Raw genomic sequence first — 18,824 nt, 5'->3', positions numbered from 1 at the left:
AGAGTCATTTGTGGTGGTGTTTTCTGAGCCCTGGGTACAGTTTTCCTCTGTGGGCATTTTCTTTAATTCATGCAGTGTTGCCACAGAAACTGTCAACAAGAAAACCGTAGACTCAAACTAGTTTCTTGCCACAATACAACACTTATCCATTTTTCATTTGGAATTTTGATTTGCAGCCAAGTCCTGAACTGCCAAAATTACCAATAGAGTTGAAAGCCTAAACCAGAACTTGATTTAAAAAAAATCACAAATTTATTCTAAACCAGAAATTTATTTTAATTTGCTTGTGTGTCTACCTGCAAGTACATTTTTAAAGGATTGTAGCTTAAGATATAGATGAGGAATTATATTACATTCCAGCTTCCCTGGAAGCTCTTCCTCTTCTGTGTGTAAGAACAGGATTCCACACAGTGTTTTTGTCTGCTTGACAGGCATGGGGGCTGCTGCCGTGAGCTGAAGGATGCAAACACTGCTGAGCCACACCAAGGCCCCCAACACCTTTGCAGAAGAATGTAAAAAATCCATCAAAATACAAAACTTACTGTGGAATGGAGAAAACATGATCAAACACAATATCTGTTTAATATTTCATCCTTTTTCCTGGCATTTTTCCTTTTGCATTCTAGTCATACTCAGGCAGCAAGAAGCAGGCTGCTGGTAATACTGGTTTATAAGGCACTTGAGTGGTGGGTCTGGATTGTACATGGGAATGAGAGCTGGGCCAGGGAGCCATGGGACTGCAAAAACAGGAGAAAGGAACATTTTTTCATGTGTGCAGATCAAAATCAAACACTGAACATGGTGATGTGCAAAGGGTCAGTGTGCTGATCAGGAAGCCTCAGTGTGTGTCTCTGGCAGTTTTTTCTGGTTTCAAAACAGAGTTGGCTGGAAAGAATGGTAAAAAAGGCTGCACAGATGGGCTTGGAAGTAGAGTTGTATGAGTTCTTCCATTAATCACCTTTTTATTTCTTCCCTTCCAGGTGCAAGTGGGAAGTACACCTCAGGACCAAAGAATTGTGGGATACATTTCCTGCACTCACTTGCAAGCTATTGCAGGTACTGTCCTAAGAGTCATATCTTTGTTTGTCTCTATTTCCAGGGGTGGTAATTTTGTGCACAAGAGCAATAGTGCAAAGAAGGGTAGACAAGTATCCCCAACCCTTCATATCTTCAGTCTCAGAGTAATTATTATGGGGCACAAACAAAAACTACCCCTTAGTAATTGTCTTTGCTCCATCTTGACCAAATTCTGGTATTTTAGAAATACATTACTATCATTGTTACTCAACAGCATTTAACAGCCCATACTGTGAGTATCAGCATATAAACGAAAGTTTATTTGTACATAACTGGGGGATAATCAGAAGTTACATGGGACAGTAATTCTAGCTACTGATTTGTGGTGGAAAAAGCCAAAATTCTCTGGCTTTTGACCTGCAAATTTCATCCATAAATGACCAGCAAGTTGATATACTCCTGGTATATTCCAGGAAAACTCTCCTGGTCATATGTTTTAAAGCAGTTCCGAACTTCGAATAGGTGTAGTTATAAAAACCGAATCTACAGACCTTTACTTGGAGTACGATCAGCATTTGATTTAGCCAGAGGGTTGGATACCCTTCCTTCATTAAACCTGGCTGTGATTCCTGTGCTCTGGGAGCAGCACAGCCCTGGCAGAGTGGCTGCTGCCAGCCCATGTGCTGGGACCTGCATGTGAGCATCTGGGGCTGCTCCAGCCTGCCTCAGCCACACACGGACCTGCCAGCAAACCTGCCAGTCCCTCAAGTCCATTAGAGACACTGCATGGCTCTAAAAAAGATTAATGAATTTTTCAGCTACTTTTTAACAATGTAACATCCTTCTCTGCTTTTCTATTTTTAACTTGCGGCAATGTACTGTGAGATTGCTGAGATTTATTGCTGTTCCAGTTTAGTTCAGTTTTTTGGGTTTTGTTTCTAGTTTTCAGTTCTTTTCCTTTCTACTACCTAGTCCTGTATCCTCAGTTAGTCCTTGATAACCACATTATGAAATCCCTAAAATATTAAAGAGGAAGAGGGGGGAGGGAAGAAGAAAGGGGAAGTAATGTTCTCTATTCAAAGTCAACCTAAAGTTTGTTCAAGGGTAAAACACAACCTTTTATTTTCCTGCTTTGTATTTTTAGGCTTATCTGGTTCAAACTACATTCAACTAGAGCAGACAATGATTTAAGAGTCTGTCCCTAGATAAATTGTATTTGTTTATGTAGTGAAATGGAAAACTAAAGTTCGTAAGTTCGGCAGAGCTGTGCTTTCTGATTTGCATCATTTGATTCATAACATTCATGCGTTAAACAAATTATCCAAAACCCCGGTTTAATGATGGAAAGATGTGTATCTATAAGAACAAGCTGTGTTTAAAAGGTCAGCCATTTAAATAATCTTGTCACACATGGCTGAGTGCAACCTGGTTTCCCTTCCAGGATACGTAAACTTACACTTGACAGTTCTGATACTAACATAAGTATAAAGTGAAATGATCCAACTGCTTAAGATCAGGGACCAGCTGCTAATGCTTTTCTCAAGGTATGTGCTGGCTCAACTCTGTTCTGAGCAATTACTATTTGTTCAGACCTGACCCTCAACTTTTTTAAGAAACCTTAGAATTAAATGTAGCTTTTCCTCTCAGGTCTCTGCCTGGTTGCTGCTATGAAGAAGCTCTTCATTTCCATAGTGGAAATAGCTGCATTTCAGTGACAAATGAAGGGATCCTTTAATGAGATTTGATGTAATTATTTTGCAGGGCTGTTAATTTTACATGGTTCTTTTATGTCTGTTGATTAGTCAGTGACTAATGTTCTGGCCAGGTTTTGCTGCCTTGAATCCACCCACATCCCGAGTGCCGTGGAGTCACGGCTCTCAGACACCCCACCGAGCCGTCAGCCCAGAGTTAGCCTCAGGCTACTCCAGCCCCAGCTGAGGGGATGCAGCTGCTGGATGCTGTCTCAAACCTGCTCACATCCCTGTTCTGCATTTCATGTGGATGTAGCCATTGGCAGCCCAGCTGCTGGAACCCACACCTCTCCAGCCCCAGTTTCAGGCTCCCAAGCCTACACAGAGCTGAAGCAGAACTGACAAAGCTCTCTCAGCATTTGAAGCTGTGATGGTGCGATCAGGAGTAGCTGATCATCCTCAGGCAGTGATTCCACAGATGTCCCTGAAGGAGCAGAGCCTGTCCTTGCCCTCCTCAGCTGTGCCACCCCAGCTGCTGTAGGCTGTGCTGTACTTGGCTGGGACCTGACCCAGCTGAGAAGGAGCCCAGCAGAATAAAAGGGGACTTTGTTCCTTTGAGCTTCAGGTGGTTTGTTCTTACTTTGGTTTATTCTATTTCCTCAGTCTGCCCTGGATTAAGTGTTACAAGTGCAGGGGTCTGCTCACAGTCAGGTGTGACACAGCCTGTCTCACAGCTGCACTGAAGCCTTTAGTTTGTGACTTGGAAACAGTTTTTCCTTGTGATTAGGCTTCACATCCTACACTTTGCAATTTTTTTTGCTCTTCTTCCCCAGGTTCCCTGCCAATATATCCCATACTGCACTGCCTCCACTAGATTTTTTAATTTCCTGTGACTAGGCCTGCATCTGCTTTGTCCTACAACCACAGTGCTCCTTCCAACGTCTTTCAGAATAGGATAGAACAGTCAGTGTATAATTCTAACTGAAGCCAGGGTTTCACTCAAGTGTTTTCAAAGTGAATGGAAAAGGCAAGTATGATTATTCTACAATGAACAAGGTGAAGCATTTATTTATGCTGGCTGAAGTTTCCCATATTACCCTTTCATCCTTCTACAGAATTTGAAGCTGAAAGGAGCTTTCAGGGAATTCAGAAATGCTGACTGCAGGATCCCATCACAACACAATTATGTGCATTTTTCCAGGCCAGCTACTGAAGAAAAGAGTGTAGAGCAATTAGCACAAATCTGTATTCTTTGGCTAATCCCTGGTGGCAGTCAGATCACTGATTCTATCTGAATGTTTAAGAAGTTGAACCTTTGCTAGGAGTTACTACCTAGTTCTCTTCTGCCAGTATTTACTGAACTGTTTCCCTGCGTGCTGGAGGCAACTTTGGCTTCTCTTCTACTTGGGTGTCTGATGAGTTTACTTATCTTCATCTCCAAAGTTATTGATCATTGGGAGCTGCTGAGACTGGGCTCTGAGTCGTAACTTTTGCATGTGGACACGTGCAGTACCTGCTGAGAGCTGCATAATATGAATCTTAGAAAACAATTACATTCAAGTCATTCATTAGAGGGATTCATTAGAGAGATCCCATTGTGTCCTGGAAATGGAGCTGTGTGCCCCTGCTCCCAGCAGTGCCCTGAAGAGCAATTCCTTCTGTGACCTCTCATGGGGATAGCCAGGGATGCTGGGCTGTCACAAGTGCACACTTGGCTAAAGACAGATGGAAGTCATGTTCCCAGAGCCCCAAGGTTTACCTGTCAGCCCTGAGGTTAAAAGCTGTGCAGGGCTGTTACCAAGGCTCAGCATCCCCAGGGAGAGGTGTATGCCACAACGCAGGTAATGCTTTTCTAGTAACAGCAATGCATCTTATCAGACACAACATCATTTTGCCTGTGTCTCTTGTTATTCTCAAGATTTTTCTGTTGGAGAATTTTACCTTTTTGTGTTTCAGTTAAGTGGCTTTGCTGTATTTTTCATGCTGATCTGGGACAGGTTGCTGCCTGAGTTTTATGCCCACGTGGTAATGGGCCTGTTATTTTATTTCTCATTTGGTGAAGCCATGCCAGATGGATAATTCACAGAAAATGAGTGGAACATCCTTGGCCATTCAGGAATGTAAAAGCACTTCTTAGAAAATGAAGCAATTTATGTAATTGGGACTTTGTGGGGAATGAGATTTTACTGCATTCTTGTCAACAAGCACCATGCCTAAAAGTTCCTTATGAGGAAACAATGGCAGGTCAGAAAAAGTACAGCCTAAGGAGAGGAGACAGGAGAGGAAGATTCAGATGCTGCAAAAGGAGGACAGTCATGAATTTGAATGAGCTTCACCAGGAAAGAGAAAGCTGGGACAGCTTTGGGAGGAGAAAGCTCTTGTCCAGGGGTGAATACCTGATGGGAGGGTGCAAGGAATGTGGAGGGAGCCTCTCCTCATTGGGGTGCAGTAATGGGACCAGAGGCACTGGGCACAAACTGAAATGCCATTTAGACACAGGAAAATGGTTTTTATTGCAAGGATGACAAAGTTCCAGAACAGGCTACCCAGAGGTTATGGAGTCTCCAGCTACAGAGATTTTCAAGACCTGACTGGACATGGTCCTGAACAAGCTGATGTAGGTGATCCCTGCTTGGGCAGAAGGGTTGGACTGGATGATCTGCAGAGGTCCCTTTCAGAAGCTCACACATGCCATGAATCTGTAATTTCTGCCCTATCTTTAGCTGAGCAGGAAGGCTCTGTTAGTCACGCACACCTTTTGTAGTGAGTGTCACCTGCTCCAGGCTCCATTTGCTCCATGTGACCTATTTCCTGGGCTTTTGTTTAGCTCCATCTTCACTGTGGGGCTTTCTTGTGCTGTCATTGCAGGGGCTTTCCCAAGCTGAGTAGGGCACAATGGGAACCTGAGGTACAAGTAATTAGAAACTGTAGGTTAGGGAATAGATCTGGGAAACACATCTGCTTTTATATTACAGCCCAGCAGGTAAAGGTTTGTTAGAAGTAACACAAACAGAAGAAAAAAATCAAGTTTTTTGCTGTTGGAACTACCAGCCTAAAGAGATGAGTCAGTGTAAGAACCTGCTTAAAACCCTCTTTCCCTAGTGATGGTTTTTTCAATGTACCTTATAATTATTTAGCATCGTATCAAATAAACCTTGGCTGAACATTTCTGATTCTGTTTGTATTTAACTATTGATTCACCACCTTCCTGCTCACCCCTGCCCTGAGATGATGTTGAAATTCCAGCCTTTCACAGGGCAGCAGTGGTAGGAAGGTGAAGCCCTAGTGGCTGGAGCTGTGTGTGCTAATGCAGTGACAGTGCTAATGCTGCAGTGCTCACTTTCTGAGAGTCTCTAAAGAGTCCTGGTGACAGCTGCAGTTGAGATGAGTGGTTAATAAACTGTGAGGGTGCAGAATTAAATATTCATCATCTCCACAGTGGCCTCTGAAAGAAGCTCTGGACATACATAACTAAACAGGTTTTACAAAGTAGTAAATTATGTCAAAGTAAAATTCTACTCAGACTAAGTAATTTTGGGCTTGCTGCTTTTCCTTCTGATTCTGGCATTTGAAAACAAATCTTTTATTTTGAAGAAAAGTAATGTTGTTCTGACTTGACATATCTTTAAAAGTCTGAAACAAGCAAAATTATAGCTGTTAACTCTAGGGACAGTGAAAACAAAACAAAAGGAAAGACAATATGGTAAATAATTGTTTCTAGAATGAATCTGTCTGCTCCTTTGTCCACATCAAAATGATTTGCTGTAGTCATTGTAAGAGAGAGACAGTAATCATTTCTTGTTAGACTTCATGTCACCTGATGTGCTTGAAGTTAAGTATGGTTAGTTGCTGTAATTAAAGAGCTGTTTTGTGTGTCAGATGGTTCCTTTTGGTAACCAATAAATCTCGGCCCTTCCATGCAGAACAGTCCTGGTGTAACTCCCCAGAACTGGTGAAAAGAATCTGTTCTTTATTTCTGGATTTCTGCCTACCTAAACCTGTTTCCAACACATACCTTTGAAAATATGAAAAAATACTTCCAGTTTAGGCATCCTCCTCTTGCCATAGAGAGAACCCTTCCTCAGATGGATTACTACAGTATAAGGAAGCTGAATGTACCAGTGATGTATATTTACCATTTACACTTGAAAGCTAAACTTTTCTTTTTTAAAATTCAGGAAGCAAAGCAAGATCAAGTGATTTACCCCAGGACATACTGTCTAGCTCTGTCTGAAGTAGGATTTTAACTCTGAATTCCTGACTATAGACATAGTACATCAGATTCTCTTATGACAAGAAACATCATTGTTCTGGGTGCTTGTCTGCAGCACAGGGAACTCGTCCTCTCATTTCTCCAGATGTGCCTGGTTCCAGAGGAGACACTTAAATCACCAAGAAGTGTGAGTCCTGATGGAGCTCCTGACAGCCTCAGCACTAGGAGTGCCCTTCTGGCCACACCATTTCTTATCTTGCAGCCTTTTTCTCAGGATGTCTGCCCATAGCTCAGCAACTCACATGTGGCTGAGTAGCATTCTAACAGGGGGTCTCACTCCTTGTTTTGGTGTTTGTTTGTTTGTTTGCTACAGGAGACACAACTGTTCGATGTGAGCAACTGGATATGCTTCAAGATTGGCTGTCTGAATTCAGAAAATCTACCTCCTCCTCCAGTACAGCCAATCCAGAGGAGCTGGTGGCTTTTGATGTACTCTGTGGAGATCTCAACTTTGATAACTGCTCCTCTGGTAAGACAAGGTTTGCCTTTTCCTGGTGTCTACCAGTCCTGAAAAGGAATAGGAATGTTCTAGATCCCTGTGGGTTATAGCAGTATATGACTATACACTCAATTATGACTGGCTTTTGCTAGGGAAAGCTTAATTGCTACAGGCACTTCTAAAATAGGTATGAGCTTGGAGTGTGAGCTCCTCCCTTGGCTCCTGCCATGAGGTCTGTGGAATTATTAAGCATGATGGGTTTTAAGGCACAAAGCAATAATTTGTGACTTGTGGTAGCAATAATGAGTACAGATCCAGTGGTTTAGCTTTACTTGAATTAGGGAGACATTTACTATTTACTGTTCAACAGTTTTAGTTACTGATGAGAGATATGTATGGGATTTTTGTGGAGAATAAGTAGTAAATTCATGCAGTTAAAAATAGTTTGGTAGTACATATATGAAGACTAATGCTGCAGAGAGAATTCAACTTTGCTGAATCAGTCTTGGAAAAAAAATTAACTGATGCTATGTACTTTTGAGGTTTTTTTATTTTGAGAAATTTGTTTTTTTCTTTTAATTGGATGCTGAGGGTACTAAAAAAGAACTCCACAAAACCATAATTAATGGGTGGCGACCTCACAGAGATGGAAGCTTTTTCCAAACATGAATATTATGCTGTGCAAGGGTTAAATTGCCAATGTGGAGTGCAGAGTGTTGTATCTGCATCCTCTGTGCCTCCCTGCTCCGTCCAGCTCAGGCACCCAGCAGAGCTCCCTGCTGGGCTGGAGCTGGCACATGGATCAGAGGCTGGGGCTGAGGGGCCACCACTGAAATGCTGAGACACAGAGAGCACAGAGTGGGCACAGGGACACCTCAGCACAGGGACAGGCTCAGCACAGGGATACCTCAGCACAGGGACACTGCCCAGGGACACTGCCCAGGGATACCTCAGGCTGCTGCACCCAAAGGGATTCAGCAGCTCAGAGCAGGGTTTGTGGATGAACAGGTGAATTTGGCACCAGCACCCAGTGGATTCTGTAGTTTTTATAAGAAGTCTCAGGTAACTGAGACAGAGAGCAACACCTGTACCAGAAGCAATTTTAACAAAAAGCATTGTCTGATTTAAAAACCCCCAGAATGTTATCTCTAACCTCATTACTTGTATCAGACGCATGAAATGGAGGATTTTAGCAAAGTTTGGTAGAAAAGACCACCAGCCCAAACCCCAGCCCTCCTCTCCCTCCTTCCTAGCCCATATGTACAAGCAGGAAATCCATCACAACTTCAGCTCCAGGGTGAACTCAGATGGTGCCAGCGCTGGCCGGGCTCTCCGTGCCGAGGGGAGCAGGGAGTGGCAGTGGCTGCACAGTGCTGCAGTCGGACAAACATCCCAGGGGGAGGAACAAGGCAGCAGAGGCAGGGAGGTTTTGAGGGGGTGCAGGAAGGAAATTCCAGCTCTCCATGTGTCCAAGGTGCCCCCCAGGCCAAGGAGCTGCAGCAGTGCTGGGCAGGGCAGGCAGGGGCTGGGACACAGACAGACAGACAGACAGACAGACAGACACATCTGCTGTGATCTGAGCATTTCACTTCATTTTCGCTGTTGGCTGGATGGAGTGGCCTGGAGGCAAAGGTGTCCATCAAGGAAATGAACAAGCTGCTGCAAACTCAATGGGAGAATGCCCAGTCAGATCACAAGGGGAGAGTGAATGGGCTCTGCAGCACCAGCACAGAGAGGTGGGAGGGGAGCTGGGAGGTCGGACATATGGTCAGGACTCTCCACCTGAGAAGTGTTGGCACTCTACCCAAGATCTTTCACAAGAAGCACAGAGCATAATTAATGCAATTCTGAGCTGTCTTTTTAATGACAAAGCAAAAATAACAATTTGCTTTTCCAAATAATGGCTGTAAACATTGCAACTGATGCTACAGAGGATTGAAAAATGGGGTATAAAAATTAATTTTATCTTTGCTATCTCTGATGCTTATTTACATCACCTTCCCCTTTAAAATGCACCCAGCATGGAAACTGGAATTAAGCTGGCTATTTTTTTTATTTTATTTTCAGATTGCTTTCTTTCCATATGTACTAAGGAAGATTAATGCAATGTTTTAAAGTTCTCTCCTCCCTTTTTACATTACTCATTGTTTTAGGGACATTTGTTAGCATTATAGGTTAATTGAGTATCTTAAGTTTTTTTTAAAGCAATAATTAGCTTCCTGTAACTCTCTTTGTGATTTTCTGTATCCTTCCCCTCTCCACAGACTGATACAACAGCTAATTAATGTTTCAGTGAATACCAAGCTTCTATTCTTAGTTATATTGACAGTTTTCAAAGATCTTTAGGTCCATGAGTGACCTTATGCTTATGACAAATTTTCTGCAACTGAGTTTTCTCCTCCAGCTTTACAGAATGTTATGGCAGCATTTGTACAGGGAATTCACACTTAGTGGGAATGTTATCAGAAAGTTCCTTACTGTTATCAGAAAGTTCCTTATGTTGCTTTCAACTAACTTATGCAAAAGTCTAATATGTTTTTAAGCCTTTTAGAATAAGAAAAAAAAGCCTTCCAATCAGATGGGCAAAGATTTGTGTCATCAGCTGTGACTTGTCATGGTCAGTCCCACAGTTGTAAATTAATATTTTTTAATCTATCTTGGTTTTGAGGGAGATTCTGTAGACATATGATACAACAAGGGGAGACCTGGAGAAATTAAAAATGGCAAAGATTTCTACACCTACTTTTCCATAAACATTAAACAAACCAATTGGCAACTCAGACAGAAAGAATTTTTCTTTCTGTGCTGCCTACATGGCAGAACTTAGGGAGGGTCGCTCTTCCAATCATCTGCTACAAGTCCAGGATTCCCTGAAAAATTAGTTTTCCAATCTCCTTGCAGTTCTGAGGATGTTGTCAAGACTGAGAGCTAGCTGGGAAGATGTAAGGAGCCAGAGGAACTGTCAGTCAGCTGAACTAAAGACTCTGAATAACAAAACGCCAAATGAGCCAACAGCTGTGAGCACAGCACTGCTTCCCTCCACCTCTTTGTTCAGCAAGAGATGGCAGCTCCTTCCTTGGCAAGAGCAGCGTTTTACATGAGGAATTTGATGTGATCCTTGGGGTGTGAGCTGGGCTCTGTCTGAGAGACACAGCTCACAGTTCAGAGTTTTGATTTGGATTTTATTTCCCATTTTCACACGTGCTCTTTGGCATTGACAGGGACAAATACACAACAGCAGCAGCAGCAGCAGCTCCAAACTCAGGTGAATATTCTCCCAAGAGAGAGCTTTCAATTGTTGCTGACATGTTTTAGCCTTGTAAAAGCCCTAAGTGCTGTGAGGAAGTTTTCAGGAGCTGTTTGCAGTTTCTTTGCCATTTAACAGTGGAATTGTAGCCATTGGCACTTTCAGGTTCCAGTTTCTTTCCCAGCTATGATGATTTTGTTGATAGGCAGCACACAGAACTGGAACCTGCTGGTTTGCTCAGGGTCTGCAATGCTGCTGTGTGCAGTTATGTGGGATTTCTTACCAAGTGATCCTTGGAGCTTGATGTGCTTTCAATGCAAGGAGCACAGTAGCAATGAGGAAGAATTTACTTTCATGCTTGATGGTCATGCTGATTATGTTTAGAATGGCTTTAAGGCTGTAGATAACATCCCAGGCAAATTATCAATTGCCTGTCCTTTCTCTGATCTGTTATAGCTTGAAAAACATTCAATCAGTGAATTCTAGAGCAAAGAAAGCATAAGGTTTTATCTTCAAACCTCCTGAGATGTGTGAATATGCCCACAAACAGGCATTTCCTTTGCCATTGGGAAGCCAGCCCAGCTCTCCTCTGGGTGTTCTATCTCAACAAGAGTTTTGTACTGTAAAAAACTGTTTTACTGTAAGCAAACAATGGCAGTGGCAGAGAGAGGAGATACACAGAAAAATTTTCACTTCAGTTTAGAGCTAAAAACGACCAAAAATATCTTCCACTGAAAAGACTTTGTAAGAAAGCACTGTTAATAGGAAGCACTTGCTGGAATTTCTGACAGAGGCAAGATCCTGCTGTGCACTAAAGCTGTGGCTGAAGTGACTCAAATCAAACCTTTGTATTTAGGATTCTCCTGCTGAGGAAAAACGAGGGCTTGGTGTTGCTCTTGTGGCAGAGCACAGAGCTGTGCACAGGTTCACAATCAGGAGCTGATGTGCCTTTTCCTGGGCTTGTTCTTTCCCTGCAGAGGACAAGCTGGAGCAACAGCACTCTCTGTTTACACACTACAAAGACCCGTGTCGAGTTGGTCCTGGGGAGGACAAGCCTTGGGCAATCGGTAAGAATTTCCAGCTCTCAGGGTGGGGACAACTCCCTTCTGCCACCAGAGCCTGCCCCCAGCAGCAGCTGCTTCAGCTGAACAGCAGCAAGAGCTTGGTGGAGGACAAACATGTATAAGGGGTATTATATATTATATACCATACATTTTATATAACTTAACAATATCTTGTGGGATGGTAATTAAGGACCAAACAGAGATCTTGAACTGCATTCCACATTCTAGAAGTCATGCACCAGGATAACTGAATGCCTTCCCCATATATTCTACTTTTAAAATAATCTCTAGATTAGAGGGGAAGGTAGCCAATTTATTGTTTCTGTGCTTTGTGCATGCAGTGAAAGCCTGCAGCTTCTGCTCAGAGTGTTCCATTTGGTGCTCAATAAATAGTGAGGAAGTAACAAAGCAAACCAACTCCACAAATTTGTAAGGTTTATATTACAAAAGATTTCCTGGAACTCTGAGGTATTAATACCTGGTGAGACTCGGTTGAACTCGCTGAAGTTTTAGAACAGGAATTAATACCTTCCGCAGAGGAGCTTTAATAACTGTGAAGATTCTAAAGTTAAGTAGAACTTTTTAATAATGAGGTTTTACTCTGTAATAGGAGAAAAACAAATGAGAGTCATGGGGGCTGAGAAAGTGGCAGTGTGGAGACATCTGCAAGGTGTCAGGTGGTAGGGAGGTCTGGAGAGAGAATGAACACACTGCTCTCAGAGCAGTCCCCTCTCTCCCCCACACAAAGCTTCCCAAGAGGCACATCCCAGGGGCTGTGCTGGGACACTCACATCTCCCTTTCTGTTCACAGGTACGCTGTTGGATCCTGAAGGATTATATGATGAAGAAGTGTGCACCCCAGATAACCTACAGAAGTATGCAATTCCTAACCTTTCCACATCCTTTAGACAGTTCTGTAAAAAGCAAGTTCATTTCTTGCTGTTTAACATTTCAGATGTTCAGACTGAGAGGTATTTCATGGACTGAAAACAAAACAAATAATCAAATTTTTGCCCAGGGGTGTTTGGGGAAGAGGATAAATGGGGCAGGAAAAGAGGCTGGTTCTCTAAGCCAAATGGGGTTGGCTTCAGTGGGTGAAAAGATGAGAGAGCTGTAGGCAGTGTCTGTTTGTCTCCAAAGCTGGTCCTACCTGGGCAGGCCCATGGCACAAGAAGCTCCAAGCACTCCCAAAAAGAGTGTATGGACAGCATGTCTGAAAGTCTCTGCAGGCAGCCACTTCTGAGGTCACAGCACTGCAAAGGGCAGCAAAAAGAAAATGTAGTTCTCCTCAAATAAAAACCCCACTGAGTTTAAAACACCACCCCCAACCAGCCCAACAACCACTGAGTTACCCATTCACTGCAGGGCTCAATACACCTGAAACACCAGCTCACAAACACTGACAGGAATTAAACTGCACAGCAGACAGAACTAAAAATGTGGCTCAGGATCTTCCAGTGACACCAGTGCAGCATCACCTCTAAAGAGTGTTTGATATTGAGAAACAGGTGTCTGTGGTTTGAGCTAGGGGAGTTATGAGAAATACAAAAAAATCTTCATTAACAGAAGTCTTAAGATAAATTTCTTGAATACCTGTTTGTTAAATAATATGCCAGTGGAGAGAAATTAATAAGCTTTGTACATTTTAGAGCAGCACTTAATTAATGTGGCAATCCTTTTGTCACCTTCTCTACCATGAAGGCAAGTTTACTGTGCTAAATAAATACCTCAGCATCATGACTAACTATAAAAGATGCTCTATGCATTACCAAAATGTGCTACAGAGGTAAAGTTATTCAAATTAAGAAGTCAGTCCAGATGTTTCTGTTGACACACAGAATGGAAATGGTACATTACAGGAGGTTGATGTAATTACTCACCAAGCACAGTTCATGGCATAGCTGGACACTTCAGTCAATGCATTAAGTGAGGCCACATCCTGAAGTTTTCTTTCAGTTTTGAACAAAGAAATTGAATTCTAGGCATCAGGTTTGGCTTTAGTTTACATCCAAAATAAAAATTTTTTACAGTGGATCCTGCTTTGCACATTTGAGAGATTGCAAATTTTCCAGACATTTCTATTGACACATTAAAAACATAACTTTAATACATGTGAAAGGGATTTCTGGAAAGCAAAAACAAGGCAATTTGGCTCTACAATCAAGTTTGCTAATGTAAATCTATATATGGGTATAACATTACATCTTATGCCTCCAAGAGCAGGTTTGGAGCATTTAAAAAAAAACAGAGCACCAAACCAAAATCTAACCCCCTTCATCCCCCAAGCAAACCAAACCAAACCAAAGCCCAAACAAACCCTGCATTTTAAAGTGGCCTTTTCAGACAATGTGTCACAGAATTCCTTTTGGGGTATTATGTTTTATTCCCTGAAGAGTTACTGCTGTTCAGCAATTATGTTCCACTGACAAATACATGACTGATTAAATAGGAAGCCATCAAATAATCAATAACAAATTAAGAATATTACTTCTGCTACCTCTGGGCATGCACAGCACCTCTGGCTGTGACAACTGAAAAACAGCCTTGAGTGCTGGGAGCAGAATATACATGAGGCTTCTTGCCTGCTAAGTTGGCTTTCCATTTTCTGCAATGTGCTATAGTTCTTTTGCACTGATGAAATAACCCTCTGGCTCTTTCTGCAGCTCTGCATGAGTGCATTCTGTGGGCTGCTCATGCATTGGAGAGCCATGGTTTCCATGGGAGGCTGAGGGAGCCTGTCCTGCTGTCTCTGCAAAGGACTGGCAGCCAGGGAATCTGCAAGGAAATTCCAGGAAATGTAAAGCAATTAATGGAATCTGGGCTTTAAAGACATTTAAATGCTAAATAGCACAGTGGCTGTGGGGCACTACCCAGCTAACAAATATTGTTCATATACACAGCAAAGCAGGGCACTGCCTAGAATTGATCCATTCTCAAATTTTTCCATAATGAACCTAGATGAAGCTTTGCAGACATTTAAATTGGCAATGTCAGCTATCCAGAGAATTATTTCTTCATCAGCACTCTTCTCTGGTTCATAAATAAAATTAGGTATTTCACATTACTAAAATAAATAGGCCATAAAAGCAGCAACAACTCCTTCTTAACTATGTCTTTTGTGTTAAGCACAGTGTATGTAAAACATCAGACTAGAACAACAGACTTGGTACAAATAATAGCAAGTAACTTATAATTATCAAACAATTAATTAGCTAGATGTAACAAGAGTGGGCTCTGCCACTGTCCTGGCAGCCACACAAGCTTCTGCTCAGAAAGGCTTCAAGAAATGCACAGAAGTAATCCAATCTCACTGAGATGATTGTCATCTTTAAGTTAAGCCCTGGAATAAAGTCAGTTTTATCTCTGAACCCTGACCAGAGGCAGGCCTAGGAGAGCACATTCCAGCACAGCTAAGAAAAAACTTAAATGCAATTTTTTCCAGTCTCCCCTGCTGGACAGGGGCTCACAGTTCTGGGCTAAAGGCTTCAATACCAGTGAGAAAAGTCTTCCCTAGCTCAGGTGCTTCTGGCCAGGATGAGAGCTGGTCCCTCAAGGTCTGGGATGAGGGAGTTTTGCTTTTTGGCTCCCTTGCAGTCGCTGCTCCTGGTGCTCCTTGGCTGCAGCTGGGCCAGCACCACTCAACCAACCAACAGAGGGATGGGGTATTTGGGACTGAAACCCTGCCAGGGAAAAACAAAGTCCCAATTACTTCATTTTCCCTTTCTTTGTTTCCTATGAATCAGGACAATTATTCTGATAAAATTGGTTTAGTTGTGCTCAGTCATGATCAGAAATGTTCCCTCAGCTGGTCAGGGTTTAACTGCCAGCAGGTCTGAGCCAGCTGCCCTGTGTCTGTGTCAGCTCCTGGAGAGACAGACAGCAGACCCTGTGCACAGAGAGTGCTCAGCAGCAGCACATGCATGCACATTTACAATTTGCCTCCCTCATGGATTTAATATCTCCCTTCAATCAGCACTTGTGCAGTTAAGTGAGCACCCAGCACTCACAGACTTTTTTAAAAAGCCATCATTGAAGCGGAAACAAATTCATGTCTTAAACTAATGCAAATAAGATTTTTTGCAGTAGTGCTGCAGAGCTAATCAGCAGTTTCTTCTATTTTGTTACTTAATTAGCTTTGCCAAATATAAATACAATTTTTGAAAGAGGTCAGCACCATCAAAGAACCAGTACCTTCCTTGAACCTAGAAAAACAATCTAAGGAAGTGAATCATTTGCAAGAGCTCTTTGGAGAATCAAAATGGAGTGCATACAGTAAGCTAATTTAATGTGAGTTATTATTAAAACAAAGCAACACATAAAAGAAAGTTTCTTTTCATAAACTGATTACAATAAGCTCTGAGAACCTTCAATACCTCCCTAAGTCCAAAGGGGAGTAAAGAAAAGTTCTGATCAAATGACTACATGATCAGTTTTGTCATTGTTATCTGCTGCAGCACAAAAAGTGCACCTTTAAATGTACAAATTGACCCCAACTTAGAGATTGTAACACTACTGAGACCTAATCAGCTGTAGCCAGGGCTGGGTCCCCTCTGCCACTATCCAGGTTCTTCCAAAATCCTCAAATATGACAAAGCAACCATACTAAAACATACCAGGAGTGCTCGTCCCTTGTTTTTCCTCCATTCTGTACTCCCACATGTGTGCATTAAAAAAATTCCTGAACCCAGCCCCATAAAACCCATCCAAGTCAAGTCTTACAAACCAGGTGATCAAAAAGATCTTATTTTTCTCCAAGGTGAAATGAAAGGCTGTGTGCCTGCAGGGACCCAAGCTCATGGCTCAGTGCTTCTCCTGTTGGTGATGCGGCTTGATGGCATCATCAGCTCTCGCAGGGGAAAGCACGGAGCCCTGAGCTCAGGTTTGGGCAGGTAAAGAAGGAGATTTTTGAGGAGGTGGTTTTGAAAGTTTGTGTTTTGAGGCAGATGCAGCAAAACCACAGCCTGAGCAGCCCCTGTCTGGGACTTGATGTCAGCTGGGCACAATCCCCGGCGCGGGCGGGTGCCGGCTCTGCTCGCACGGTTGGGGCTCTTCCCCCGGTGCTCCTTTGGCAGAGCTTTTAAATGGGACACAGGAGGGTAAAACAAGTTCCCCTCAAAGTCCAACACAACAGCAAAACAGCAGAGAACAGCACAGGATATTGTAAGAACAGTGTCAGGGACCCTTGTGGGCTGTGTGGTCCAAGGTCACGTTCAAAGTTGGGCTCAGTTCAAAGTTAGATTGAGTTGCTCAGGGCCTTAATAGTCTTCTGCTTAAAACCTACAGGTAATGTTTAATGACCCAAAATAAGTATTTCAATGGGAGAGCAGCATCTTATTTCCTGGAACACAAGATTGGTACCTAGAAAACCAATTCTCAGTTTCGAGTGCTTCTGTGTGTGGCCTTGGGCTGGGTAATCTGCTTGCAGGGTGGGAGGGCAGTGCTAACACACCTGCTGAGTAACTCCTCCGTGTGGAGGAGTTTGCAGTGTCACAGACAGGAATAAAGTAAATTAGGCTGTCATTTCTAGTGAAGGAAGGGCTTGGGGTCCAAGACAAGTAATCTGATGCTGAAATCTGCTCAAAACCACCCACCATGTGCCAGATGTGGGCTCCTGCAAATCAGTCCTCACCCGTAGCCTGTCTGTAAGGTTGGATGTTGTTAATTTCAGGAGTTGGTCTGATCAGAATGGAGAGGTTGGTATCAAAGTGCTCAGGTTTGTACTAAAGCAATCCAGGAAACAACTTCCTCCTTTGCCAGTTTCAGCAGCACTGGAAATCAACAAAGGGCTCTGAGCTGCCTTATAGCACTGATAGCAGGCTCCCCTCTCCGTGTTTGCTCCTGGCTTCAAGGGAGCTCTAGGGCAGCACCAGCAATGCCAAGCCTGCCATGAGGCTTTAAGGGCACTGTCAGCACTTAGAGCAGCCTCATACTGGAAATCACATTTGGAAAAGATGCATGCTTTAGAGGTTTAACAGTCCTTTGGGACTGGGATTATCCATACCAGGGATTTGGAGAGAGCCCTGGGTAAGGTGTAAAGGGCCAGGATGAGCAAACATTTAAACATTAAAACTTGCTTTGTTTGTTTTTTTAATGAAACAGGGTGCTGGAAAGTGAAGAAGGAAGGAAAGGATACTTAGTCTATCCCACCAGCAAGAACCATGGTTCCAGTCAGAAGGGGAGGAAGGCATCACTGAAGGGAAATGGGAGGAGGATTGACTATATGCTCTACACAGAAGAAGGTCTCTACCTGGAATGGAAAGTGGTGAGTTTCAGAGCTGCCTAAAAGGCTGTAACTTGCACAACACATGTCTCTGAATAGCACTGCAGCCTGTTCTGCTTGGATTAACACCCACACTCCTACGAGGACCTGGTGATTTGTGATTTTCCCCTTCTGCATGCAGGTGCCATGTTTATAAAGCTACTACATACACCTCTATAATACACTAAGATAGTTCAAAGAGGCTGAGTTCTGATGCGTGGATTTTTCAGCTCCTTATCTTCCTTTTGCTCTCCCTCTGCAGGAAGTGGAAGAGTTCAGCTTTATCACCCAGCTGGCAGGCCTGACTGACCACCTTCCAGTAGCAATGCGTCTCATGGTGTCCACGGGAGAGGATGACCCTTAAACCTGCCCAGCTCGGAGAGATCAAAGAGGGAAACACGAGTGATATTTCAAAAATATCAGAGGATAAGAATGAACTATTCTGGTGCCACGTTAGGAAAGATGACCAGACCTGACCTGGGCTACTCCCAGAAAGTACCAACAATGTGGATCTAAAAAGGGAAGAAATGGAAGGGGCTGTGGCCAAAAGCCACTGTCACAAGTGGCTCAGGCAACAGGGCAGGCCTGCGCTACAATGCTTTCACTGTGGACCGAACGGAACCGAGATGGAAGTCCTAATTCCTTCTGAACCAGTGCCATTCTTACTAAAACATGTTTTTATACTAATATATAGCACAATTTAGTTTGTACTTAGTCTGTGAGTTAGTGCTGCTCAATGGTTTTTTGCATCATTTCTTTGTCTAACTACGAAGCCGCAGCTTTTTCTCTTTCTTTAGCCTGTGACCGTTGTCGTTCGCGCTCGCAGCAGCCGCA

At 43.1% G+C, this 18,824-nt stretch overlaps 1 protein-coding gene across 1 annotated transcript in view; it reads left to right on the top strand.

Moving 5' to 3' along the window:
* Nucleotides 1–18,354, top strand: part of SMPD3 (sphingomyelin phosphodiesterase 3) — a gene marked incomplete at both ends in the record, with an annotated part of 30,490 nt that extends 12,136 nt beyond the window's left edge. Inside the window, 6 exons of the mRNA XM_084215160.1 lie at nucleotides 981–1,056; nucleotides 7,295–7,450; nucleotides 11,645–11,734; nucleotides 12,543–12,606; nucleotides 17,831–17,993; nucleotides 18,253–18,354. Of these exons, the coding sequence (XP_084071286.1) occupies nucleotides 981–1,056; nucleotides 7,295–7,450; nucleotides 11,645–11,734; nucleotides 12,543–12,606; nucleotides 17,831–17,993; nucleotides 18,253–18,354 (651 nt within the window). The remainder of the gene's footprint in view (nucleotides 1–980; nucleotides 1,057–7,294; nucleotides 7,451–11,644; nucleotides 11,735–12,542; nucleotides 12,607–17,830; nucleotides 17,994–18,252) is intronic.
* Nucleotides 18,355–18,824: the final 470 nt, after the last annotated feature.

The sequence above is a fragment of the Fringilla coelebs genome (assembly GCF_963513975.1).
Source record: "Fringilla coelebs genome assembly, chromosome: 14".
NCBI lineage: Eukaryota > Metazoa > Chordata > Aves > Passeriformes > Fringillidae > Fringilla > Fringilla coelebs.
The sequence above is the reverse complement of the archived record's forward strand: the minus strand, read 5'-3'. Positions and strand labels throughout refer to the sequence as shown.